Here is a 26,869-nt window from a genome sequence, read left to right as displayed (position 1 = left end):
TATTCTTTCTGTACATTCATTTCTCCAAAATAAATGGTAGAGGGAGCTCTATGTGCGCCCCAGGGGGTGGGGTGTCTATGGATGCCATATCGTGTATCCTTGCCCTCGCTATTTTTGTCCTATATTGTAATAGTAGCAATAATGGCTATTATTTTTGATTACCTCTATGTATCTGTGTTGTCGCTCTTTCTTACCTAAGTCGTAATGGTAACATGTATTATCATTTGCCGAATTTGCTATCTGTACGCCGTACCGGCCGCACCAATCGTACTTTTTGGTGCAGTATGTGATAGCCTCATAACTAGTTACTTGTCTCGCTTATGCCCTAGTTAGCCATCACCGTGTTATTTGCTTTCCCCGGTCACGCGCTACTCATAAACCGGGGCCAGTCATCTCTGCGGCTGCTTCATCCGTCATCCATCAATAAGCTGCTGATCATGTATTGCCAAAGACTTACCAAATTCAGGGAGGGGGGGGATACTTTGTAGTTGCCTCCGCCTGCAGGGTTGCGAAATGGTTTTCGTATTCCGCAGCTGCCCATTGGTTGGCCACTGGAATTGGGACTAATGGGTAGGTACTACTAGAAACAAATTCAGATAAATTTGATCTTACTTGTACTAAAGCTAGTGTTCAGGCGGGAAGTAAGATGCACCCCTGTCCCGCCAGGATTTTGACAAAAGTGCTGATAAAGTACCTGGTACTAGATCCGCTATCACACTCTATAATATTTCTAATATGTTCAAAATTAAGACACAGTATCTTAGTACCATATGGTATATTTCATAATTAAAATATTTTAAATGCAATCATTTAATAAATGAAAAGAAGAAATAAACAAAATAAATGGATTAGTATACTTAACAAAATGAAGCAATATAATATATTCAAGATATTACAACATAATATATATATATATATATATTGCAGTAGGGTTTAATAAAGAATTTTATAATGTCTTAGTGCTAAAGGTAATATTTGTTAATATTAATCTTTTGTACTACTTTGCAGTCCTACCTGGACACAGAACACTATGCTGACATAGCACTCCACCTATACAGAGCTGGAATAAGTCCTTATTAATTTGTTGACTGCGATCTATTGTAGTTTGTATTCCATTCCTATACCATACGTAAATGTCTAAGGAATCCCGTTTTCTTCTCAAGTATTAGGGTTTTGCCTCCAAGTGCTGTCCCCAATGGTGGATGACAGTTCAAAGACCCCGGATTCAGGGCTAGGCCATGAAACTGAATCCGCGCAGTCACCAACAGCGATTAACGACAACTTGCCTATAGAAAGCCAGAATGCTGTAGACAGCCATGCAGATGATACTTCTGATTCAGGTCCTCTTCAAACTGGTTTAATCCTCATAGCTCTTGCGCTATCCATTTTTCTCATAGGGCTGGTAAGTCACAGTATTCTTGTCAAGATAGCAAGCTTACCTTGGAAGTAGGACGGTACTATTGTGGGAACAGCCATTCCAAGCATCACTCAGGAATTCAAGCAGCTCAATGATGTGGGTTGGTATGGCTCTGCTTAGTAGGTTTTCGTATTCTCTTCATTGCAGCCTATTATATGTTTTAGCTAATGATTTATAGTCTTGTTACTACATGCGGAATGCAGCTCTTCTACGGGAGGCTGTATACTATCTTCCCTGTGAAGATCTGTTTTCTTAGTTCAATCTTCATTTTCGAAATCGGGTCGTTGGTTTGCGCCGTTGCACCGAACTCAGCTGCGCTTATTATAGGGCGTGCAATTGCCGGCTTAGGTTCGGGGGGTGTTATATCAGGCGTATTTATGTGAGTATGGAGATTTCATGATGATTTCATCCCCTAAGGTCTTCGATACTTCGAGCCATCTCATCGAACTAACCCTTGCTATAGAATCCAGTCATATGCCATTCCTCTTCGCTTCCGGCCCACGACTGGGGGTCTTCTGGGAGCAATGGAGGGCATTGCAATGGCCGTCGCGCCGCTTATATCTGGTGCCCTCACCCAGCATGTCACATGGCGATGGTGCTTTTATATAAACTTGCCTCTCGGTGGCTTCTCTTTGGGAGTGATCATCTTGTTCTTCCGAAACCCTAAGAATCAAGAGCTTGCCCCATTGACGTTTAAAGAGAAACTATGGTCTATGGATTTGCTGGGGCTCTTCCTTCTCGTACCTGGCGTTATTTGTCTGCTTCTCGCTATGCAATGGGGCGGAACAACATATGCCTGGGGCAACACGCGAATCATAGTGCTTCTGATCCTCGCGGCAGCGTTGTTCAGTGCTTTCATGTCTGTTCAGGCATATAAAAAGACGAATGTGACTCTACCTCTTCGAGTTTTGAGACAGCGCTCCGTCAGTCTTAGTATCGCGTATGCATTTTGCATGGGAGGTTCTATATTTTTGGTGGAATACTATGTAAGCTTTTCTCCCGGCATCCTTTCAAAATTGATGAATTCGCTAATGGATTAATCTCTGCTAGCTTCCTCTATGGTTCCAATCAATTAAGAATACATCTCCCGGCCATTCGGGAGTAATGTTGTTGCCCCTTCTCATCGCCTTGGTCCTAACGGGGGTGATGACTGGCTTTATCGTTACCGCCTTAGGTTACTACGCACCATTTATGATTGCCGGCAGCATATGCATTTCAGTCGCGGCAGGACTGATGACAACATTTAAAGTTACTACTAACCATAGCAGCTGGATTGGTTACCAAGTGTTATTTGGCGTCGGAGTGGGCATGGGTTTCCAACAGTCCTTTCTAGCTGTGCAAACTGTGTTACCGCAAAAGGACATCCCAATAGGGACGACGGCGATCATCTTTGCCAACAATTTAGGCGGTGCAGTATTTGTCTCTGTTGCTAATAACCTCTTCACCAATGAGCTGTCAAAAGGCTTGCATCAACACGTCCCGGCAGTGGATCCCGCACTTATCCTAGAAGCCGGAGCCACAGAGTGGAGGGACAAGGTCAGTGCTACGATTCTGAGCGAGGTTTTAACGGTATACAATTCCGCCGTCACACGAACATTTTTTGTTCCTACGGCCTTAGGTTGCGCCACAGTCGTAGCAGCCCTATTGGTAGAATGGAAATCTGTAAAAAAAGGTAAAGTTGCTCAGGAAGAGAAGCATGTGTCCCCAACCGCGGGGTCTGCAGAATTTGAGAAGATCTGCGATTCCAAGGCTGATGAGACGGAAATATAGATCCGGTAAGACCTAGGAACCATTGGGTGAAATTGCACTTGCAAGGGGAAAAGGGGAGATCTGTTAGGGTTTAGGGTACATATAGATTACATGGTGATTACTTCGATTTATCTTAACATGTACGAGTAGAATAGCCCTCACTCTATTAGTTTAAAAATCAATATTTCGCCGTAAGATAGAGTTCTCGTGCAATTAATATTATAGTAAACGACGGAATGCATCTGAACGAGCAGTATAATGCATACACAAACAACACCCGTACCTCTGCGGATTTCACACTAGTATCTAAGTACATAAGTCGGACCACATACTAAGTGGCCACCCCTACTAAGTGGCCACCTCCATATAAGTTTACAAAGGCTCTTACAATATTAATAATAATATAAACACTAATAAAAATTATAAATAGTTATTTATTAGAATATAAGCACTATATATATTATGTTATAAAAGTAATATTACTTTTTTTTATTTATTAATATTATATATATTATTTAATAGTTTATTACTGTTAAGATTTATATATAAATTATATATTAATACTAATAAATTTACCTTTCTTTTTTATAATTTAAGTAATATATTTATTAATTACAAAACATTTAATAATTTTATTTTATTTTATAATATTAATAATATTATTTATATAATTACTTTTTTTATGTCTTTAATTTTTTTTATAATTAATTATAAAATTTTAAAAACTATAAGTTTTGGTGTAATTATGTGGCCACTTAGTAGGGGTGGCCACTTAGTATGTGGTCCGACTTATAGCGGGGGAAATGTTAACGCTGTCCATGTATTGTAACAAGAAGAAGGCGAAAAAGTTTTTTCTTTTTTAAATTATTATTATAATACTTGCTCAAGATAACGCCTATGCTGACGAGGGCTATCTTTAAAGTCTTACTGCATCCTTGGTTGTTTTTGCTTCGCCTTGGCAAGGTGATCGTCGCCGGACGGCACACGGGTCGTGCCAGCCACCACAGCGGTTGCTAATGGAGCATTTGTCTTCGTTACCAGCCAATAGAATATATTAATAGTTAAGAGTATATGCAATCCCCAAGGTTGTAAATGAGCTACTAAAAACGAGTTGTTATTCGTTAACGAAACACAAATAGTTTCGTGGAAACGAAACGAAGCGCGAAGAGCGAAAAAACGAAAAACGACAAACGACAAACAATCTTTGCAACCCCTGGTACTACCACAGTAGTTAACACCGGGAAGGATTTTAGCGGCGAAACAAGCCCTATGACATATGCATCCTCGCACTCCTTCGACGCCTACAGCCTTTCAGTAATCATAAGGGACTTATTTCATTACTGCTTACCGTAATAGGAAACTAGATCGATGGAGATATATACATTTTTGACCTATTGAGATTCCACAAAGGCCACCTAAGCTAATTGCACTATTTTCCAATGCAGGCTTTAAGCGGGCATAGCGCCGTTGTATAGCACTTAATATACTCCGTATCGTATAAGCTATAGCTGCTGACTAGAGCCGTACAGATGTGGAAAAGGAATGCTCCGTATAGTAGCTTAAATGACCCTCCATTTACCCTTTTAGGCTGGCACTTTGTTAAGAACTCTCGACATTCCTTGCATGTGATTGAATGGGTATAATGAAAACACATATAGCCCCCACGGGAGGGGGACTGTGTAGCTCAGAGAATGGCAAAACATTCCCATGCTAAGCCAAGAGTAATCACCATGTTAGCAGCGTAGAGCCAAAGTTACAATATATCTTTCTATACTTCTATTAACGTCCTAGCTAATAGGATCATCTTCAAGTTGGGCAAAAAGGGCGGCTGGGTATCACTGCCTTACACGTGATACCGATATATCGGCATTATAATACGGAATATCTCAATGTTGCATAATTTGTGATAGCCATCGATGTTTTAACCAAATGTGGACATGTAAGATGAAACCCTGCATTATCCGATTCCGTCGCAGCTAAAAGCCTTTCTACTGGGCTCCAAGATACTCGTACACAGCCTTACACCAGAACGGACGCTTCTTGTAGTCCCCTAGCTTTTCAGGCATACTTTTAATAGCACTTAGAAGAGACGGACCGTTTCCCTCATTCCTGATATCTTCCAAAGAAGTAAGATATGAGCGCACACAGAAGATGACTGCCAGGGATTTTGGCAACCGATTCAAAGTTTGGTGCTCTACCCTGAGATAAGATGTGGAGAGATCAACACGTTGCTCTTCCTCTGGTATCTCCTCTCCCAGTTCGGGGTAATAGTTATTGCCATCAAGACGGAAGAGGTCTGAGCCATCTACTTGGAGACTCCACTAGATTTAGGAAAAATTCAAGCAGTTAGCAATCGTCTTTCCACATAATAGAGAAGAAAAAGAGGAAGAGATATTTAAAAGCACCAGAGCTTACATTCATGCGCTCAATGTAGTTTCCTGGTTCGAGTCGTTGCAAATGACGGTCGGCCCCTTTTCCAATTCTCTCTGCATATCCGGGAACCGGCTGGTGGATCTCTCTCATAGACATCCCTACTTTTGCACGGCTGAGGAATCCACCTGGAAAACAAGCAATGTATCCTTGAAGGCGAATCTCACCTTCCTCATCGGGACACATGATATAGAAGTCCTCTTCAACGCTCTCGCCCAAGTTTTGTAACATTTCAGCGTGGCTGAGCTCTTGCATCTTGATTGAGTGCGATCTGCCTGTGACGAGGTTGAGTAACCTGGTTCCCTCAATACGAAACATCGTAGGGAACCTATTTGGCAGATGATTAATCATAATTGCTTCGTAGAGCTCGGCAATTGCGGGGTTTACTATATCGCTGGTGCCAATCGCATCAGCAGCATGCTCACGCATCACCATCTGCCGTTCTTTGATGCGATTCATATAACCACGGTCAATGCGAATCCATTCATTTCGAGACATCTTTTTGATTCCTTCAAAAGTCAATATAATGATTTTAAAGCAGGTGTGTTCATGGCTACTTACCCATTGAAACATGAGGCATTGTAAGGAATGGCCTGTACTGGATAGGAGGCACTTTGGTATAATCAAGATCATTCAGTGGCTCGATTTCTGAATCTCTCGAACCATCAAGGACCGCATCCTTGGTATCATTTTTCCATCCCTCAGACGTCTGCTTCTCAGCTTGTTTCTGTAGCAATTATATTAACATTCATCAATCGTTTGAAACAGTGAAGAAAAGAGATAAACATAAAGCAAAGAAGATGGAGCATACGAATGCTAAGAGCTTCCACAGCATATAGGCTACTGCCAAGACTATGAGAATTGCAGCTATCATTTCTTTCTCTTGGGCGAGTATAATAACGGCACACTGTGCTCTGAAGAGAAATGGTAGTAGAACAGGCAGAGCAAAGAGAAAAAAAAAGACGTAAAGAACACTTACCTATACCACCTTATAAACCAGATGGTATCAACGATAACCCACTTTGCCCAAGTTATACCAAGCTATATCAATGTGGGGGGTTTGAATGGGTTATTTTATCCCAATTCCCGAGTTATAATCGTTCTTACACTACGATACCGATTCGGTTAATTTTGTCATACAAATTGCGCTGCAAACCTTGTGATTTAACAAACAGGTTGATCATCCCATCTTTGCTTTCTCGCCTGTCAATTACTTAGCGAAGAGTGTGGATAGCAAAGCGTAGATGATCCACAAAACATAGTGGCAATCCTTTCAAGTCTTACAATGTGATACCAAATATTGATCCATGGATTGTACCTTGTACATGTCTGTGTGCAATAGTAAGCCCTCGGATTAGTCTCATATACCCTACTCCTATCTCAATAGGCTTAAGGTGAGAATCTCGTATCCGCCGCAAAAGGTCTCAGATAGGTGTAATACCGGCTTTAAGTCCCAGGATTCAACTAAAAGAGGGTTCTACGTAAACTGTTTCACTAATTAAAGACTTATTAGGTACTTAACTAGTTTTAGTAAGTAGTAGAGGCATAATCGTTATTAAATTATAATCCACTGGTGCGGCAGAACGCGGCATCTCCAGGTGGTGATGATATCGGGGAGGGGGGGAGTGTGATTACACTTATAGCTTGTCACACGCAACACCACTTTAAGCGGTGTGAATAGGGAAAATATTGCGGGGGGAGAACAACCTTGAAGACAGCAACATCTGATCAAAGTGTGAATTTGCTGGGCAGCACGGCGACGTCGACTTTTGCATAGGTGGTGTCGTACAAGCTAGCTCTGATAGAGAGACGTTATTTGCCAATTACGTGACATAGTATCAACCGTCACAATGGCTACATGCTTTCCTTTCTCATAGTAGAAAATGACGCCATTTTTAACGATAGCAGTCATTAACTCGCTTTGTTGGGATTGCGTGATAGGATTTTTCTTCATACAGTCTCAATTCTTGTGTGCTGTTGACCTAGCCTCGCGATTGCAAAATGTGCTTCTAGCTCTACCTATTCTCTCTTTGACCCTTCAATTCCCTCAAAACAACTTTTAGATTGACCACCTGGCAAAATTCGGTATCCAGGCCTGATAAATGAACTGCATGAACAGTCTCAGCATCGTAGTATCTCCCACCGAAAGTAGTATCATAAGAGCCTGTTGCATCCTGTACAAGTAAGATACGCCCTTTACTATCTTCTCCATCGACGCCGTCTACAACCCCAAGATCTGAGGCCATTCTCAACGTGGAGCTAACACAGTGTTCCGTCATCAAACCGCAGACAACGAGGGTGGTAATTTTGCGTTCACGAATGGCTTCCTCGAGATTTGTGCCGTAGAATCCCGAGTTTTTATGCTTAGGAAAGGTTGGCTCAGAGGGCAAGGGAGCAGCGTATGGTTGAAAATCTACTGCACCATTGTCTGGATGCAATGGCGAATGCGGCAGAGTTGAGAGATGGCAAACATGAAAAATGTTGTTAGGTGCAACAGCACGGAAAGTGGCCAGAAGCTCTTTGACATTTTCCTCAAAATTGGGCGTTGAGCGTTTCCTTCCCCAATGATTTGGGTCGTTAAAGCCCTGTTGGATGTCGATCAAGAGAAGACCATATTCTGAGTTGATGGAAGACATGGTTGAACGAGAAGGGAACCTGAGAAAAGGGGGGGAAAGTCCAATGATGATTGTTGTAAGACTCCCTTTGACAAGTACACAAGAGAGCTTTTAAAATGACGGAACATCAAAAATTAAATAATATGGTAGGACATCACTATTGGTGCTGATGAATAGGTCACTGAGAAGCGTCTTGGGAAAATGCTTAAACTATCTGTAAAATTGTTAGTTAAAGTAATATTTTAAAAGTGAAATAAAAATTATTTTATACTAAATTAATTTTTAAAAAATATATAATTAGCTTTTAAGTTAATATAATTCATGTATACTTGCAAGTATTTTATATAAAATATAGTTAAACAAGACTAAAAATATATACTAGTATACAATTTAAAATATATAAAATAAATAAATAAAAAATTGGTGTTTATAATATAGCAAACATTATAGGGTATTATAATTTTTTAATTATTAACATTTTCTTTAAAGGAAAAACTATAAAAAATTATATATTTTATGTAATTATTAGTTTTTTTCTCCTACTTTAAAAGTGTTACATTCTGCAGCCAGTATATCTCCATAGCCTCATACACATAGGTACTTTACTCCGTTCCTCCAGAAGTGGATAGTGCTTATACCAGGCTCATAACCTAGCACGTAAACCCTTGTAAATACGCGACTCCGCCAGCCCTTTGCGATCCTGTTAGGCAAATCTTATAGATCAATCTCAGATTTATCCCGCTTAAAATGTCTTTCACGTGGAGCAAATAGTCCCAATGTCTGGGCCGGCAGTTGCGGCAATGATGAAAGAAAAGAGGTGGCACTATCACGTCTCACCGAGCAAAAGTTCCAACACCCCGAACTAACACGGGCTGTCTACCTTGCTATACTATGTCTGTTCATTTGCTCGCTTGCTATCAGCGACTGACCCTGAGCGTGAATCCCCGAGTGGGGGTAAATGTGTTCTCGGAATTAACTACAAATCAGATAATTCCCATCCGTATTACATACCTTTTCAAGGGTCGTCATTCGCGATACGTGACAGGTAAAAGAACATCAAATCACTATTAGTGCCTTGCTGAATCACGACCACATAGCCTTTAATGGTAAGTGCAAGGTTCAGTCTTCGCGGGATGGGGTTGGTAGATGAAGCTAGGGGCGGGCTTTTCAAGTAACACCGTCCTTGGCTAGATTGCCGCTGACGGGCGTCCATGGACCGATACGTGCAGATGATTCTCCGATCCACTATACGAGTATACGAGTATACGAGTAGGTAGTAGGTAGCAGTTATGCAGCTCTGCAAGCATTGGCAGTAACTCCTTTTTGTTTGGGAGGAATGCAGGTTATACTACATGTATGTAGTTCTTTCCGCTGCTTACACGTTGGTGGCTTGTGTATCAAATTGTACATCGTACCCAATACAGCTAGTATATGTATCATTCAATTGAATTTGAGTCACATATGACAAAATAAGTAAATATGTGTGTTTTCCATTTGTTTCTTCAACAGTTTTCATCTGGGGACAAGCAATGGTGATGCACATTATCTTCAGATGACTAATAACTGCAACCCCCACCTTTGCACAAAGTGAGACTTTAAACTCTTTGGAGTATCAATTGTGCCCCGCAGATGTGCAGCCTCTTGAACAGGAACCACACTGCAGTAGGTCATCAGTAAGTCATATCGAAGCTGTTTCCATGAGTGGCAATTGACAGCTAGCCACGGCGGAGAAGAAACAGTTGCTTTTTCCTTGAAAGTTTCCCACAGAGTGAGATTCTGGTTTACACAATCACTTACACTTCTTTCTTGCACTCCGTCGCGCGCTCTAAGCTGCACTCATCGCCAGAATGGACCACCCTCCGGAAGTCGTCGCATTACTAGAGAAATATCCTGTATTAAGGAAAGCCTTTGAAACGGGCGTCGAGGTAATTTCCAATCTTCTAAGCATTTGTTCTCAAGATAGCCGTAAAGTAAGCATCGCTAAGCATTCGCTAATTAGTCCAACGATGGCCGTGAAGAGAAACTTCTCTCCTTCATCCTTTCGCACCCCGACATTGACAATCTACGAGGCTCTCCCACAAAAATACTCTCGGCCATTGACGATTTCTCGGCCAATCATGACTTCCTTATCAGCATTGGTGGCCATAAGGCGGGGATTTTATCCAATCTGATTACTGAGGAAAAGCCTCAAACCGCCGTTGAGTTAGGGGGCTACCTGGGATACTCTGCTATTTTATTTGCAGATGCTATGCGTCGCAGTAGCCCATATCAACAGCTTCGCGTTTTCAGCCTTGAACTAAGCGCCGAATTTGCTTCTATCGCTAGAGAGCTAATCCAGCTTGCAGGGCTGTCTGACATTGTAACAGTTGTCACCGGCCCCGCAGAAGAGTCTCTTCGCAAACTACATGCACAAGGCACTTTAACCAGCGTTGATTTCTTGTTCTTGGACCATGGTGAGGATTTGTATCCTGCTGATTTTAAAGTCTGCGAGGAGCTAGGCCTCTTGCACAAGGGTACGGTTATTGCCGCGGACAATGTTGAACGGCCAGGTGCCCCTGAATATCGTAAATTGGTCAGAAGCCATTCAAAATTACAGAGCACCGGGGTGAAAGGGTTAATCCAACCTGGGGATTTCGAGGTAAGAGCTTGATCCTAAAGTGAATTTAGTCACTAACTTTAGTAAAGGACGAAATCGAAATCAGCCGCGTCATAGCTTGAGCATGGCTCCAGTGCTACGTTGCTTGAAAGAATGCATCAAATATGGAGTAGATAGAATCCATACCCTAGGTCTAGGATGTAGTATAACGGTTTATGCCGTTTTGAATAGTAATCAGCTACAATGATGCTCAAATTACTCCATATTATGGCGACGTAGCTACTCACGGGAGCTTCTTTCGCATTTCAACTAGTTGCATATGCATCAAGCATGTAAGCGCGAAATGCTTAGCCCTGAAACGCTTGTATACAAACTGAGACTAGAAAGATTATGAACAACGCCTACGGAGTGCTCCATAGCCTAAAAAATATTCCGGCACACCCCCTTTATGGTCCATAACGCCAATATAGTTAATTCGGCTGTATTGCAGCGGAGCATTGAACTACAAAGCAGTCTGACACCTCTAATACTAAATAGGCAATATCAGCTTGAAGTATCTATAAGTCTAGAGGAAGAGAAATAGTGCTTCGTAAATGGACTTGTGTTACTTACTCCGAGCCTGGTGTGAGAAGTTGGATCCGAGTCTCGGAGGTGTCATGCCGCCATGCTACCTAGTAAGCTGTAGCATGGAACTTTTGCCACCAAGCATACTAAGGGATAATGGCGGTAAGAAGTGATCATCGGTACAGTAAGCCGAGGTTCAAATTGGACAGTCTGTAGAGAGTAGGTCTCTTGTGAATTCTTTCTCAACTTTTCCTTCAACTATCAACGCAAAATCTTTGTCCAATATGGCTTCTCGAGTGAGGAGAATGCCACCCATCAAGGTGGATGAGTATCGCTGGCGATCACCCCCCAATGACACAAGATTGAGAGTACGCCGTGCCTGTGCGACTGAGGCCATGTTTGGCATTGAAGCAAGTAATCATAATGGCGAAAATGACTTCTTCATTGCAACTACTGTTCGCTTCCACGCTTCGTCTGCCGGTTCTAAGATACTCACACTCCGTGATTTAGAACGGATGACTCAGTCCTCCTTAGTACAGCTCAGGGTGTCACAGCCACAAGTAGCCGTGACTCTCTCATGGGACAAGCAGGGTAAATGTATGCTCCAATATCGAACCCCAAAAGTCGTGGATGAAGTACACCAATGGGCAGCCAGTATTGTGACTGCAGAGGCGAATTTACATAGCCCTATCGATATGCGAGATCAAGTGGAGGAGAAGAAAAACCAGGAATCCAGCATATCTAATAATAACGCCATCACGGTGTATATATCTTCGCCCGTAACCGCATTGGATGCGGGCCTGGAGAATTCTGAGGTGCATTATCTCTTCCGCTTCAATCACTGTCTATTCGATGGGATCGCTGCACGGCAGATAGTGGCCATGCTTTTTCAGAGTCTGGTTGCCGAGATGTCTGATTCTTCATTCAATAAATATGAAGATGTAGACTGGAAGCAAAGCACAAACAATCTACCCCCTGCTTTTGTAGAATTGATGGACTCTGAACAGGATCTATGCGGCCCTAGGTTCGATCGTACTGTGCATGACCATATGGCACTCATGAAAAAGAAGGTTAATCCACTATAATTGTCCTTGATAATTTAAAGACGGCATGCTAATCGTCCCCAGAGTACCTTAGGGTTAAATCCACTGCAGTCAAATCCTAAAAGGCCACAGACGGAGTTTTATACTTTCACAGAAGCTGAAAGTCAGTCTATGTTGTCTAGTATTCGTACTCGCCTCCAGCCTGGGCATAGCATCACACATCTAGCGATGGGTGCAGTATTATTGGCTCTGATGAAGGCCGATAGTGCGCGAAACGCCACAAGTTTCAGCAGTATATCCGTCATAGATGGTCGGCGGTATCTGAAAGAGGACTATAAAAAGGGCGAAAAGCCCTATATTGCTTCTTGTCAAGCTCCAGCCATCATATTATTTGAGAATGTCAATGAATTAGCCATCGGCGATATCTCTAGCAAAAGAGAATTACGAGATAAACTAGTGAAGGCCGCAGGACTCGCGAAAAATTCCTTCATCAGCAATGTAGCTACGCCTTGTAAGCTTTCCATGTCCGTTCCAGTTATGGAATTTGGAGCAGTGTTAGCAGCCATGTATGCAGTCACCAATACTCTTACCCGTTGTTCTATTGCTAACCATTGTTGATATTTAGGAGCCAAAAGCCTTTAGCGCCGCCCCAGATAGAAAGCCCAGTAAGTTTCATATGAATATATTATGTTCTTAAGGGTAATCAATTCTCTCCTGCTAACTAAATCTAGGTATTTGCCAGCGATGGAATTAATGAACGGTATATTCCTCGAGAATTTTACGCACATTCAAACGAGAAAGCCATTCATGTGGATGATGTATATTTCTTCTCAAATCAGTCATTATGTACAGTGTATGTTGGATTCACCATTTCCATGAAGTCATATCTCTACCTAGCAATCAATATGCTAATATGTACACTAATCATAGTTCCGTTCGCCTATCTAGTTGGAGAGATTGTGTAAGGCTCTCCATAGATTATAATGAGGGATGTCATGATAAAAAAGATATGATCGCATTTGTAAACGAGATTGCAAAAATAATGTTAGTCTTGTCAAATGAAACGGATTAGATTCAGAATCTGGACTTTAAAATGAACTTAAATGCGATGATCCAGCATTTGGTATAAGCAATTCTAAGCCCATTTGCATATACAGTTACTGAAATGTATAATTTCTGGTCTACTCCGAGCTACAAAAACAGAAAAAACTCTTTTCTTATTAATTGCAGCCATTATGGTAAAGCATGCCTTAGTCCTCTACCATATTACACTTGTGTTCCAAATCGTACAGTATTCATGAAGCGACTATTTAGACATGAGAGAGCAAGCATGACCTTTTCCCTCCCCTCAGCTACTTTGCCATCATCTTTTCCTTTTCCCATGTTCCGTGAAGGCATGTTGTCACTCGAGAAACAATGGCTTCATCATATGCACCTTTCTAATAGAAGTAACTCTTGTGGTGCAAATCCCAAAAAATGTTACAACGGCCACAAGAGAAGCAACATAGCCTAGTACTACAAGCATCTATATTTTACATTCTCAATTGACCTCACAGCACCAGCCAGGCCTTCTATACCGAACAAGATGGTCGAATCATGATGCTTGGCGCGAATTCTGCCACTGCCTCTGTATGAAAACCCCCAAGGGTGGTCACATCGTTACAATTAACCGTCACTTCGCTTGCTTGCCTCGACAACCTCATTACGACATATACATCTAGTGTTTGTGCTGCAGGCCTGCCTCAATATCAGCCTGAATGAAAAGTTAGTCATGTTTCTAGCTCGCTCTCGGATCTCACTGTGAGACTACTGCTCTTCGTCGTGGCTGACATTTCTTACATCACTAGCCAGCTTCGTTCAAGTTTGAGAACTTCTCTTGTAGGGATGCTGGTAACTAGAGCTCTATTTTTTAGCCCTTTTCAATCGCCGTTTCTGGCAGTGTAATTAACAGCATACATGTTGCTAGGAACCGCAATACCGTAACGGTGAGTTTGTTGGAAGTTGCTCTTTGCGATACAGGTGTTGGACCCATAGTATCAGGAGTTATCACACATCATCTGACCTGACTTGCCGATGGGTCTTCTCTATCCATACTATATCTGTGGACTAGTGGTTTCAGCGTTTATTTTGTTATTTTTCAATGCTAGAATTAATATACTGTTAAGCAACGGCCAAGAAGCTCAAACTCTGGTACGCAAAAGTTAATGCAAATGGGTTGGACGGGAGCAGTTGTGCTTTGGGAGATTGAGGGATATGAGGAGCGTTCAGCACTCGCCATATTGATTAAAATAATCACTACTGTAGCCCATTCATCTGCTCGCCACCGAATCTTTTATATTCGGGGTCTCGCTGTTGATGAGTTTCGTCTTGCCGATTCACTACTTGGCCTTCGAGGCTGTAAAGCTGATTTTCGTCAGAGTTTGCGGTTCTTGCCGCAGGCTGGTGCCATCTGTTTCCTTGCTGTTAGTGTTGCATCCATGGCCAGCCTCGTTGTTGCCATGGGCCAAGAATGAGTATTCTTGAATGTCGTTCTCCTCACGATTCTCTGGCCTACCAAACTCGAGATTATTCATCGCTTGGTGGTCAGAACCCTCTACTTTCCTTTAGGTTATTCTACCTGCAGTCGCACTATGCTCTATGATCCTTGGCGGGTTTATGGTCTACCTTGCTATCTCCAAGTTATTGTTTGGGTACCAGCCCTATTTCTATTCAAGTAGCTATCCTGTTGCTATTTTATTATAATCGTTTGTGGGGGTTCTGTTTGGCCCCTGCTTAGCTTAACAACTAGCTGTTGGATTGCATCTGCCACATACATATACCATTGATGCACCTGCTTCAGGCTATTAAGTGCAGGGATAACTCTGTAAATGTACATGTATTTAATGAGTTGTTGCTGAACAGCGCCAATCAACTTGCCATCAAAGACATTAATTGCCACTTTATTCATGCAGTTGGGCTGCAGCACCTTTTGCAACCTAGTAGCCTCACTAATATGGGCGACAAAGAAATTGCAGCAACCTTCAAAGTGTAAAGCTCTGCGTATAATATTAGCACTGAGCCTGTATGCATTGGCCTTTATTGCAGCGGCTGCTCGTGCTTGGCGCGGTATACACGCAAATATCCCAGTACCACCAATATCTGACATTGGGGTGGCTAGCATGGGCTTTCCAAGGCGAGGATTGCGTTGTAGTGCAGCAAGTCCAATAGCCACAATGTTGTCGGCTATTGCGCATTGTTGTTTATGTCCGGATTGTTCCTCAGAAGCAGCATATTCATCATTCCAGCTCCTGGTATTCATGGTATTCGTGGTGTTCATGGCATTCGTATTATTCGTATTATTCGTGGCATTCGTGATATTTGTGGTATTCGTGATTTGGACTGCTTTCCCCATTAGTTTACCACAGAAGATTGATCTTGGAATATGTGCACAAAAAGTGATCTTACCGCTATTCAATGGGGGCTGCTCTAGGTTGCAAGGATATGTTGATTCTGATGAGGAGGAGCTAAAAGACTGCACCAATACACAGTCATCTGCTCTTGATAGGACAATTTCTTGTGATTGGATAGACGAGGCTTTTTCGTCACAAGACTCGGTAAATTCGGTATCTGGGGAATTCGGCCTATGATGCCCCAGATTTTCGTCCCACGGTCTGATTTCTGCACTATTCGTCATATCAATATTCGGGTGCATATAGCTGCGTATACTAGCAGCGTCATTGAATTGACTACAATCCTTCTGGTTCTCCTCGTCACTGCTACATTTGGTGCGGACGGGATCTGGCTGTCCTGATCCCGAGTTTGCAAAGGGCTCATAGAGCGGTCCGTTGCTAATGCCGACTATTAAATCAGAAATTCCTTCTAAAAGCCGCATGTTATTTTCAAGGTATGGCGCCGTAATACCTAGCATAGCAACAGTTGTCGCCAGGAGGCCAGTCCGCGCAGCCCATGGCCCCAATGCCGCATTGGTAAGATAACCCTTGTGATAGCCGACATCTTTGAGACTTAGCTGGAGGACATGAGGATTCTCAACACCCTTAAACTGCGAGCGTATAGAAGGGATGATCTGAAATAGAAAATCATCACCGGTTTCACCAATCAAATTTAAACCGCCGCGTATTACAGCATACCGAAGCTGCTCTATAAAGCTCAGTCTAGCAGGCCAGGCGGCCTGTCCTGAAGGTGATGCCAATGTTGACATGCCAAAGTTGACCAAACCCGAAATTATAGTCATTAGGGTCATCATAATGCTGAAGTGTATCCAGTCAGGCTTTGTGCCAGATGTGTTTGGATTATGCAGCCGCAACCGTGATTGTACCATTAGGTCGCGCATCGCTGTGTAGAGAGTGAAGGCAACGTGTGTTGAAGCATTGCCCGCGGCGGCGCCAGTATAAAATTCACCCATGCCTGCGGCGAAAACTGTACTGACCATAATAGCTCGCGAACGGCGACTTGTCGATGTTGCCGTCCCTGCTTTCTCATCCCGCCAGGTCCCAATTGCATGGGCCATCAAGGCTATGCCGGTGCCAAAGAGCGTACCAATTATCGACTTCAGCTTGGCTGACGAATTAAGCTTGTGAAAACCAGCTTCGGTGGTGTAACTAATAAATTGTCGCAATATTGTTGGAATAAAGACTGATATAAAATTGCGTATTGATATATTGACAATGGATACAAGTATTTGGCCATGAGTGCTTGTGAAAACTTGATTATCTGCAACTTGCCGTATGAACATCGTGGCCGTAGATGTAGTATTTCATAGTATATTGGAACAACAGGGACAACTTGGAAGGATTATTATCAGGAAGTTCGGTAGGGGCTATGCTTTCCCGCTCTTAGAAAAAAAAATGCATTAATGGAGAGAGAAAAGAAAACTGTAGATAGCACCCGAAGTGTCGCGGGCCTGGGATTTGAACTTGTAAAGTATTGGATTTAGCCATCTTCATTCCAGGTGCTATACGAGACTGCGATTTACAGAGAAGCGTAACGAAATATGGTCCTTTTTTGACGGCTAAGACAAGTTACATAGCATCCTAAGCCCCTGTGATGCAGTGCCTACGCGTCTGGTAGGCCCTATGCGCGTTCACTGGATAAAGCAGTCATTTAAATCTGGCTTGGGTATCCGTTCTTTGAGACCATCCAGTGCATGATCATCTCCTCCCTTTAACAGCATTCCATTGGGGGGCTCGTTCTCCTACACGACTGACGTAGCCAGCAAACGCGGCACCACGTGGACCTGAATTTTAGTCATTACATTCGTGCCTTCTACCACGCTAAAGCTCCCAGCGTTCCTAACATTGGCAATAGCTAACCTTTATGTACAAAAACACGCCCAACAAGCAAGCCCCAGCTTGAGAAGACACAGTAAGTCCTGAGTCGTCCAGGTGCTGCAGTAACTATTTTAGCTAGGCTCAAGACAAAGAATTGTCTTTCCCTTGATACAAAAAACGTAACGAATAAAGGTCATTACCTCCAGCTATCTATTGGTCGATAGACTTGCTGTCCAGCTAGGCAGGACTCGAAGAAATAAGATCACGTAAAAATGATAGATTAAGACTAACACCGACTCTTACCGACATATTGCTTGCATGTATGCTGTGCCGTGCACATTCATATACTAATAGCTGTTGGATCAATAGCAATACCAACAGTAACATAGTCTCCTAAGAGAGCTCTTTGCATCTCTCGTTATCAATATTTATGTATTAGTATAATATTATAATGCAAAGAGAAATATCTAAGGCTTGGTTTATTTTTTTTTAACTTCTCTTTATACATACATATTTATATTTGCCAATATGTGAACTCGCGTCAACCTGAACTTGCTCTGTGTATGGGCCCGTGTCGGACCTCTAATCAATCTATTTGTCCTGTTGGCGAATTCCAGATTACTGACTAGTATATTTCCCACTGCAGCGCTTGTATCCCATTCTGACACCTGGGCTCTTATTTCCTGTGTGAGGGCATTCCTTGGGTCCCTGGTTCATATGCCTCTATGGGATTAGCGATTCCTATATTTGTCGAGTATATCTTTGCTGCGGTACTATGAATATGGGAATATCCTATGAGATTATAGTTATCGGAATTTTCGTTATTCAGCCCGGCAAGTTGAGAAAGAGCTAATGTTATTAGTTCCGGCGTAGCCCTCACTTATTAATAACACAGATAATTTGAGAGGGATATCACTAGCTCCCGCCGTCGCTTCTATCGATTTGCGGGACCGATTTTGGTAGAACATAGGCCTAAATGCATCATGATTCAGCATTCTTTTCGGGGAAGGGCCTATATTGATAACAGAGCTACTGTGATAATTACCCAATACGTTTAAACTGCCTAGGCTGTCCCTTTGAATATCTTGCTAAATGTTAGCTCACCTTTCCCTATAAATCCCCCAGGGAATAATCCCTGTAAGAACTGCGTCAAAAACGAAATAGGCTGTGGGGCGAGCGGCAAAAACCCGCTCAGAAGCGGCCGCTCCAGCTCCAGAATTCAGCGTTGTGGGGTATCTTCTGCTCTTCTCAATTATTAACTGACGAGAGCCATTCTCACTTGTGCAAAGCGTGGCATTCGCAAAAGGACACAGGCAAACCAAAGTGAACAGATGAAATTTGTGGAATTAATAGAACCAATTCATTCGACTTCGACTTGCCATCGGGCTGTTTCCCGCCTTCTAATCCGCTGCCCATGTTTCAAGTGCTGTGAGTGGACCGATCTTCCGCGTATCCCGATCTGTAGGGCTGCTGAGCGGCCGCTCATACATACATCATTCCCGGAACTATGGCTACTTCGCCATCAACCACCATGTCTGTGTTACTGACCAGCGCTGTGAAATGGGAGCGGCTCTAGATTCGACTCGTCCGATATGAGCGAGGTATCGTCTCCATCCAGGCAAAAGGCGGCACGAGCCTGCGCAGCCTGTCGAAAGTACAAGCGGCGCTGCGATAAGGCGCTGCCGAGCTGTTCTTTATGCACCAGGTATTTGTCTTACATCCACTGGAACTTGATTCAGAGCACCGACAAATCCACGCTTCTGGCCTGTTGCCTTCCAGCGATCGCTTTACAGGCTTTTGCTCCAGGCCTGATTCTTACCTCTATTTCCTATCTTGTAGACGTTCTACACTCCCATTGGCTAACTGCTCATATCAATAGACTGCGCCGGCATTGTGATTATACTAATCGGCAATCCGAGAATGAGCTCAAAACTCGTATACAGGAGCTCGAGTCACTCGTCACTAACCATGTCACAAAGCTCTCTCCTCAGACCCTATCCACGCCGGCATCTTCCAGCCAAGGCGCTGGCAGCTTGCCAACTTCGCAGACGGCGTCTTCCTTCTATCCAGCTTCCCTACGCTTCCAGAAGCTCTTTCTAGATTCAGATATTCAGACCCGTCCGGATGCGCCACCACCGCCGTCCAGCGACATGATCCCTGTTGCTGCTCTCTCCTATTTGAGTGATCAGGCACAGAGCGCCACCGCCATGTCACAGTACTTTGAAACTGTCCACAAGTGGATGCCCATTATCAGTCGAGTTCGCTTAACCTCTTTAGCCGATGTAGAGCTTAATAGCCGCCCCAGAGCTGATTTTGCTCTGTTACTCCTGGTCATGAAACTCATCCAACATGTGCCGGGAAGCTCGTTCGACGCTGTTAGAGATCCTTTGTACATATGCACCAAAGAATTCGCAGCCTCTTTAGATATTGCGGGCGTATATACACTACTCAAACTTCAGGCTCAACTCCTCATTGCTGTTTATGAGATGGGTCATGGCATTTTCCCGGCTGCCTATGTTTCGATAGGCTATTGCGTTACCCAAGCCATGGCCCTCGGCATCCATAATCGAGAAGCACCCCAGATATTAGAACCGCCGCGTACTTGGATTGACTGGGAAGAGAGACAAAGAATCTGGTGGTTTATTGTAATACTTGAACGGTATGCCCCTCCATGTTTAATTTCTACGCAACGCAAAATATCGCAGACCTAACCACAAACAGATACGTCAATTCTGTAGGAGATAACAGGCCTCTTTTGTCCGCTGATCCGCAGACTACATCTCACTTACCTGTTGACGATGACGCTTGGGACTCTGGCGTAAGTTAAAACTCCTTTGGCGATGTAGCAAAACACGCAGAACTAATGTTTTATTTAGCAAGCAATGTATCCTGAACGGCTCATTCTGTCCTCGTCGAAACATCTCTCTGCAAGTCCATTTGCCCGTCTCGCTCAAGCATCCCACCTGCAGGGAGAAGTCATTAAGCACTGTAACGACGAAACACAGAGTCTATCACACGTGAAAAATAGTGTAGAAGTGCTCAGCCAAGTGTTATTGAGTTTCTTAGAAGTCATCAGCAAAGACAGAGCTAGTATGATACATTTTTATAGCTCTGTCGGTGTTTGTTTAAGGTAAGAGTGAATTTTTGCTGTTCTTTTCTCACATGAGGCAGCAAAGCTAAGATCAAGACTCATTTCATAGCGCATTGATGAAGCTTTGCGACTACCATTCCTGCGACTCATTCGCTATCTATAACGATAGATCCCTGAATGTATCGGAATTAGCCCTCGCTCGCGAGATAGCTCTAATGTGCCAGAGCATAATGAAGGACTGCATTGTAAAGGCAATGTCTTTCTTAAATGTCCTCAGGGAAATGATACAAGACCAAGAACCCACTGTAGACCTCGCCAGCTTGTCGCCTTGGTTCTTAGATAGTCTATACCAATGTCTTGCTAATATTGTTTATCTCATGGCTACATCTCCCGCCGTGGAAGCGTCGGGATATCCTTCCCAGGCATCTCTATGTCTCGATCTTTTACAAAAAGCGAACCAAAGATGGAATGTTGCAGGTGAGTCCAAATTCGCCTTTGATATCTTCTGTCTGAGTCAGTATACTAAAATAAAGATTGCAGGAGCATACCTCGAAACCATTGACCTAATAGAGAAAGAGTTGAAATCGGGCAGATACTAGCATTGTTCGCGAGGAGGCTACTTATTGTGGTTATATGTCGGTGCTTACATATCAGGGCTAGGATGGGATATCTTTCAGCTAACTACCTACTAAAAGTAGGCCGTAGTTTATATATAATTGGGTAACTCAATGATTCTATATATTAGCTATGATAAATAGGCAGGAGGATATTGTCCGGCTTTTACTCTACATAGGCCGAGCCAAGATCGATGTAAAAGATGTGCATGGCCAGACATCACTCTCGTGGGCGGCAAGAAAAAGAACATGAGTGAGGGTGTAATGAATCAGCTTAACCAATATACTGCCTCTTAGCCTTAACCGGCCACTGCAGTTTTCTACTACGTAGTAGTATGATACATGCAAGTCCAGAGACAAGATAACTGCTACACAGATGTTTCAATCACGAAAGAGTGTAGATCATCCAATGAGTATAGTCTCGGATTTAGGTTGCTAAATCACATCGCAGATTTAATGATTTCTCTGCATCATTCCGTTTTGGTTTGTCTTAAAGGTTTTTCGTATGCAGTCTTTGGCTGCCAGCTACAAACATAAGAAATGTATTACCAGCAAAAATACTGATCTATTCATATCGATATGGATGTAGGGAAAAGGCGACCCATCAAACTATCTCATCATGACAGGCATCCGCCTAGCAACCACTGCTACTACGAGTAATGTCATTCTTTTGACAGTAGCCCAGGGTTCAACCGTGAACCACATTGCCATCTGCTAGTCAGGGGTGAACTAAAAATAAACAGCTCTAGTCAGGTTATAAGAACCGGCGAAATCAGAGAGTCCCGCTGTTAGCAGCGTTTCAACTGAGCTCGATGGACCCCGGGTGGCAAAAAGACAGATGAGTGAGGTTTTTTTTTTTCCCTTAGCGTATTTCCATCGTAGTGCATCAGACTCTCTGGTTATTAATCATGATAAGAGTGTAAGAGAGTAGGCATAAGCTTCTACTTTATTTTTCTTCGCAACTTGTTATTCAAAGACAAATTGGCCGAGATTATGCTTGATAAGCACTCACCATGATTCATCAGTCGCTCATTAACCGCACACCCAAACACAAAGCCAGGGACACTCAATGTTAAAGCTCTTGCTGACACTTGCTAGTCTACAGCTACCAGAACAACTAGCCTCCATAGTATAAGCCGGTACGCGGCTGATAATAAAAAAAAAAAAATAATAAAAATTCCTTATTCTAAAAAAAGAAATCCAATTCGCCGAAAACCCGCTCTGATTGGCCAATTGCGAGGCGGGCTGTGGCGACAGGATAATTAGAGCAGGTTTTTACCCGAAGAATTTTGCCATGAAGGGGCCTGGCCGTGGCTCACGAACTCCCCACTCCTATTACCAGATAGTCGGAACGACTGAGATTCTAGGAAAACGCTAGGCATTCAAAGCAAAGCATGAGTAGGAAAAAAAAAATTGAGGAAAAGATGTCACTGAATGAACATGGTTCGCAGCGAAGACTTTATGTACACGTAATATTGAAGAAAGCCAAGCCCGCCTAAACTCCATACCCGAGACGCAATTGGCAGAAAACGCCATGCAACGTGTAGAAACCACCCTAGTTCTCAAGACCCTGAAACCATGACAAGTCCATTATGTACGAGTACATGCCACAATGAATAGATCTGATCTGATCGGAGTGGATGCCATGCCATGCCATGCTCGATCGATAAATTAATGTTGTATTTTGCCCGGGGCCCGATGCTCGCCATTTAGGAGAATTTTGCCCATCGCCACTTTGCCGGGTGAGAGGTTGCAGCCAGGGGGGGGGGCGCGGCAGCCTCATTTCAGCCGGATATCGTTGATTTCAACGGTTAAATCTTGTACCAGCGCCATAGCGAATCGGAAGATTTCGATGGGACGAATAAGGCAATTGTCGGACGGCACGGTTGATTTAGACGAGATCTGGGGTTAAAAAAAGGGAAAAAAAAAAAATCAAGCCGCCATATTATTAGGTGCTCCCTAGGTGGAGGATGTTTCTATATCTATCGAGAGTTGGGGTACGTAAAGCGTGACGGTCTTGTCAACGGAAAAGGCCTCGGAGCCCAGAGCCAGGTATCCCAAGTAGTCGCTAGACTTGGGAATATCGGTAACAGTGGTGAGCTTGAACACGCTGTTGATGAGTGGAGATATGTCTCCATTGAACTTTTGTATAGGCGTGTCGGTGTACCAGGTCATGACGTTTTGCTTGGTCGCTGTGTTAATGCCAGCATAAAGATTGCTAGAGACAGACGGTTTTCAGTATGCGTACATGACAGGAGTATCTAAGAAAGAAAAGGGAAAGAAAGAAATGGTACTTACAATGTGTTGCCATTAAGCGTTTGGGTGGACACAGCACCGTTGCTAAAACCGATGGGCTGAGTGGAACTACCATAGGCCGCAAACCAAACCATGAGTTCGAACTTGGCCTTGGCAGGGTTCTGAGCGGCCGTCTTATCGCTGTCAATAAACATATCGACAGCAACGTTGGTGTTGAGATTGTCGGCAGTAAGATCCGCGAGGGTAGAAGACGTTGTGGTCTCATTGCCAACGCCGTAGGACCATTCGATGTCGATGTCGACTTTGGAAATGCTGTTCACAGTGGCGGGAATGACGTCGGTATCAATCTGGATGTTGGGGAAAGCGTGTACAGGGTTGTCCTCTGGGCCACGGGGATATTGCCATGAAACCATAAACTGAGGAGCGGTAGTGCTTGTGGCATATGTGCCGTTGTTAAACGTGGTGACCTTGACGTTGAGTATCAGCACGGGACATTTTTAAATGTCGAATCAGATCGGGCGTGGAACTTCTAAAACGTACATTCATACACAGGCGTCCAGGATCGCCGACGTTCCAGTTCCATTGATTAGGATTTACTAAGAGCAGCAAGCGTTAGTTGGACATGTTGGGTCAATATTTGCATAGATGGAGTCCAGGGACATGAAATAGAACAGAATGAAGAAGCAAGCAGTCGGAGACCGGATATCTCGTCGGGCATCCGCCGACTGAGACCCTAGGCGTACTGCGAATGGGCGAAAAGGCATAGATAGGTATAGCGTGACCAAAGTCTTAACGCTGAGGTATCGTGGCATATTAACAGCCACCATACAAGCTTCAATCCAGATCAAAATCAAGACCCTTTTTGTGACTGATGTTGAATTACACCAAAAGTTGTGAAATGCCCAGCTGACATCTCCGGAAGATTGCTGTCTCTGCTTGCGGTGACATTGCGAAGAATACAGTAGCTCGGCACCTACATATATACTGCTGCCCAGTGGTATCTGGTGTAATTCCATACGACTTTTGGCAATATCTCGTCTTGGTGACGCCATTCTTTGGGGGTTTCGGCGGTGCAGGAGTTGGAATCGGCGGCGGTTGAGGCGCAAACAAAGGCGGCTGGCCCGTGGCATCTCGGTGCGATTGGAGGCCGAACAAGATGCCCAGCGTCACGGCGATGGGGATGGCCAGCAGCGCAGCGTTGACGAGGATGCGGATCGTCATGGCTGGCGAAAACGAAGGGAGAAACGAGCGTCTAAACCGCAGAGCTGCGGATGGTGAACGAGCGAGCGTCGTCGAGGGTCGCTGGAATGGCGCCGCCGAGCAAGATTTGGCGATGGTTTTTGTCGGAATCGTTGGAGGGGAGAGGCTTCAGGCCTTCTCGAGAAAAGAGAGACGAATTCGCAGGCAGTCTGTCAGTCAGCGATACGAGGCCGCTTCGTACAGGTACCAGCCCATGTACATGTACCGGGTGCCTGGGGCGCATGTACACCAGGTACGATGCTGGTACGAGCGCGAACAGCCGTCTCGTCGGCGGTGCGCTGCCAGCTGCAGTGCACACTAGCGGGCGCGGTGGGCGGGCTTTAGTGCGCCGCAGCGCCTCCGCGACGCAGAGCTGGAAGAAGCACACGAATAGCGCCTGGGCAGAGCGTTCTAGCGGCTCTGGAGCACAAGTAGCGGAACATGTGCCTGTCTGCTCGTATACACAGGTACTTGCCGGTGCTCAGCCCAGGTCAATCAATGGTCAGCTCCGAAGGCCCCGTTGTACTCGTATCAATTCAAAATACAGGTGCTCCATTCGCTGAGGAGAAAACTGGAAACATTGAGACAAGTGGGCAGCGCCACAGCACGCACAGCCAGCACAGTATCATTGATGGATTAGCTGTATCCGTTGATCGCCAGGATCGAAAGGGAATAAAAAAACTCAAAACATGCGACGGTGGATCGCCGAGACGGGGATGATGCACACAGCGCGGCTCGTTGTCAGCGAGGAGAGTTTCTCTGTCCTGTGCTGTAGGGGCGATGGACGATCAATCAAGATGTCAATTACTTGGCATGTGGGCAGCCATGTCGCACAGCTGCTGGCGGCGGCTTCGCAGAGTTTCGGGCGATTGGGTCTCGGGGCACCGAGTGAGTAGCACTACATGTAAACATCAATGCGCGGCTGCATCGCCATGGGCAATCAGACGTCACCTGTGTGTGCCAGAGTGTGTGGCAGAGTGTGTGGCAGAAGCTGCGGTAGCAGTAACAGTGCCGTATCACGCCGATAAGAAGCAAATGGAGGGCCAGATAAACAAACAAACAGGAAAATATCCCGGCCAGCCTCGTCACCCTCGCTGCTCCCTCTCGCTATTGTCTCTCTTACAGAAGCCGATCGTGCCGGCGGCCCACGACCGGCCATCCCCGATGGATGATTATGGGCAGCTCGACCAAGTCCGAATCTGACACCGGCCGCCTTACCGGTGCAGGCATCATTTCACCCAGGCCTGCGCTGTTCGAGCAGCACGCCGTGTAGCGGTACATACAAGCAGTCCTTACGCATCTGGCTGGGCTCGCCGCCATGGTGCCGAGAGCGTGCAGTGACAACCTCAGCCCAGAATGTACTGGACTCGCTACGGAGCTCCCGCCAAAAGCTTCTGGGTGCCATCGTGTGCCGTATCCACGATTGCGGCGATGCGATACCACGGTCGTGGAAAAAAAAATACCCTCCCCACTTAGGCGACTCGCTGTCCCCAGTCCCAATCGGCCAAAGGGCCCGAAGTGCGCATGGCATGGGCTCCATTCTGTACGAATCGCTACCGTGATATTGGGCACATGATCGCGGGAATTGGCTCACTCTCACGAAAGAGCCTCTTATTGTTTGGCGCTGTCAGCGCAATCATCACCTTGTTTCTGGTCTCGCTGTCTCTAGCCAACACGGTCCTGTACATGCATCCTTTATACGGGCTCTGTACTCTTACAAGTTTTGCTTCTCTGCATCTCCCCTTGCCGTTCGTACCGCTAAGCCAATCATGGCCTAATCCATTTTCCTTATCCCGAAGAATGGAGCTCCAGGGATGGCCCCTCTTCTCGATCCCAGACCATGTTACGCTGAAAACAAGAGTCAAAGCAAGACAAGATAATGAAAATCAGCCAGCAGCACGAACCACTTGACAGCCAACACCATCCCGTCTCTCAAGTCTCACCACAGAACGCCCGACGATCACGGCTGCGGTGAAACGCGTGCACAG

The 26,869-nt window shown here is 44.5% G+C and overlaps 8 protein-coding genes across 8 annotated transcripts; 4 read left to right on the top strand and 4 right to left on the bottom strand.

Moving 5' to 3' along the window:
- Positions 1-1,195: 1,195 nt before the first annotated feature.
- On the top strand, positions 1,196-3,187 carry TrAFT101_008258 (uncharacterized protein; the record flags this gene model as incomplete). Its single annotated transcript, XM_024906494.2, has 5 exons — positions 1,196-1,402; positions 1,451-1,536; positions 1,596-1,796; positions 1,881-2,403; positions 2,468-3,187. 5 exons carry the CDS (start codon positions 1,196-1,198, stop codon positions 3,185-3,187), a joined length of 1,737 nt encoding a protein of 578 aa, XP_024762330.1.
- A 1,967-nt stretch (positions 3,188-5,154) lies between these two features.
- Positions 5,155-6,431, bottom strand: TrAFT101_008257 (uncharacterized protein; the record flags this gene model as incomplete). Its single annotated transcript, XM_024905413.2, has 4 exons — positions 5,155-5,487; positions 5,582-6,105; positions 6,158-6,323; positions 6,408-6,431. The coding sequence occupies 4 exons, from the start codon at positions 6,429-6,431 to the stop codon at positions 5,155-5,157; spliced, it is 1,047 nt and encodes a 348-aa protein (XP_024762331.2).
- Positions 6,432-7,515: 1,084 nt separating this feature from the next.
- Positions 7,516-8,361, bottom strand: TrAFT101_008256 (uncharacterized protein). Its single transcript, XM_024901867.2, has one exon. The coding sequence runs from the start codon at positions 8,230-8,232 to the stop codon at positions 7,612-7,614; it is 621 nt and encodes a 206-aa protein (XP_024762332.1). The 5' UTR covers positions 8,233-8,361; the 3' UTR covers positions 7,516-7,611.
- Positions 8,362-9,856: 1,495 nt separating this feature from the next.
- Positions 9,857-11,082, top strand: TrAFT101_008255 (uncharacterized protein). The gene is made up of 3 exons (XM_024901868.2): positions 9,857-10,136; positions 10,211-10,849; positions 10,897-11,082. Exons 1-3 carry the CDS (start codon positions 10,059-10,061, stop codon positions 10,927-10,929), a joined length of 750 nt encoding a protein of 249 aa, XP_024762333.1. The 5' UTR covers positions 9,857-10,058; the 3' UTR covers positions 10,930-11,082.
- Positions 11,083-11,655: 573 nt separating this feature from the next.
- TrAFT101_008254 (uncharacterized protein) lies at positions 11,656-12,456 on the top strand (the record flags this gene model as incomplete). The annotated part of the gene is made up of 1 exon (XM_024906644.2): positions 11,656-12,456. One exon carries the CDS (start codon positions 11,656-11,658, stop codon positions 12,454-12,456), a length of 801 nt encoding a protein of 266 aa, XP_024762334.2.
- A 2,405-nt stretch (positions 12,457-14,861) lies between these two features.
- TrAFT101_008253 (uncharacterized protein) lies at positions 14,862-17,272 on the bottom strand. Its single transcript, XM_066128289.1, has one exon. The coding sequence runs from the start codon at positions 17,144-17,146 to the stop codon at positions 15,143-15,145; it is 2,004 nt and encodes a 667-aa protein (XP_065984407.1). The 5' UTR covers positions 17,147-17,272; the 3' UTR covers positions 14,862-15,142.
- Positions 17,273-19,273: 2,001 nt separating this feature from the next.
- On the top strand, positions 19,274-21,549 carry TrAFT101_008252 (uncharacterized protein; the record flags this gene model as incomplete). The annotated part of the gene is made up of 6 exons (XM_066128288.1): positions 19,274-19,386; positions 19,561-20,340; positions 20,403-20,499; positions 20,558-20,811; positions 20,882-21,249; positions 21,313-21,549. The coding sequence occupies 6 exons, from the start codon at positions 19,274-19,276 to the stop codon at positions 21,369-21,371; spliced, it is 1,671 nt and encodes a 556-aa protein (XP_065984406.1). The 3' UTR covers positions 21,372-21,549.
- Positions 21,550-23,345: 1,796 nt separating this feature from the next.
- Positions 23,346-24,863, bottom strand: TrAFT101_008251 (uncharacterized protein; the record flags this gene model as incomplete). The annotated part of the gene is made up of 4 exons (XM_024909719.2): positions 23,346-23,604; positions 23,685-24,109; positions 24,183-24,238; positions 24,620-24,863. 4 exons carry the CDS (start codon positions 24,861-24,863, stop codon positions 23,346-23,348), a joined length of 984 nt encoding a protein of 327 aa, XP_024762337.1.
- Between the last annotated feature and the right edge of the window lie 2,006 nt (positions 24,864-26,869).

The sequence above is a fragment of the Trichoderma asperellum genome, chromosome 5 (genome assembly GCF_020647865.1).
Source record: "Trichoderma asperellum chromosome 5, complete sequence".
NCBI lineage: Eukaryota > Fungi > Ascomycota > Sordariomycetes > Hypocreales > Hypocreaceae > Trichoderma > Trichoderma asperellum.
Note: the sequence above shows the minus strand (reverse complement) of the source record. Positions and strands in the feature narration are given on the sequence as shown.

What these genes read in the sequence shown, in the direction of transcription:
- TrAFT101_008255 (XM_024901868.2), top strand. Translation starts at nt 10,059, where the DNA reads ATGGACCACCCTCCGGAAGTCGTCGCATTACTAGAGAAATATCCTGTA. An exon ending in CCTTTGAAACGGGCGTCGAG is followed by an intron (nt 10,137 to 10,210) that starts GTAATTTCCAAT and finishes TTCGCTAATTAG; the next exon opens with TCCAACGATGGCCGTGAAGA. An exon ending in TCCAACCTGGGGATTTCGAG is followed by an intron (nt 10,850 to 10,896) that starts GTAAGAGCTTGA and finishes ACTTTAGTAAAG; the next exon opens with GACGAAATCGAAATCAGCCG.
- TrAFT101_008256 (XM_024901867.2), bottom strand. Translation starts at nt 8,232, where the DNA reads ATGTCTTCCATCAACTCAGAATATGGTCTTCTCTTGATCGACATCCAA.
- TrAFT101_008253 (XM_066128289.1), bottom strand. Translation starts at nt 17,146, where the DNA reads ATGTTCATACGGCAAGTTGCAGATAATCAAGTTTTCACAAGCACTCAT.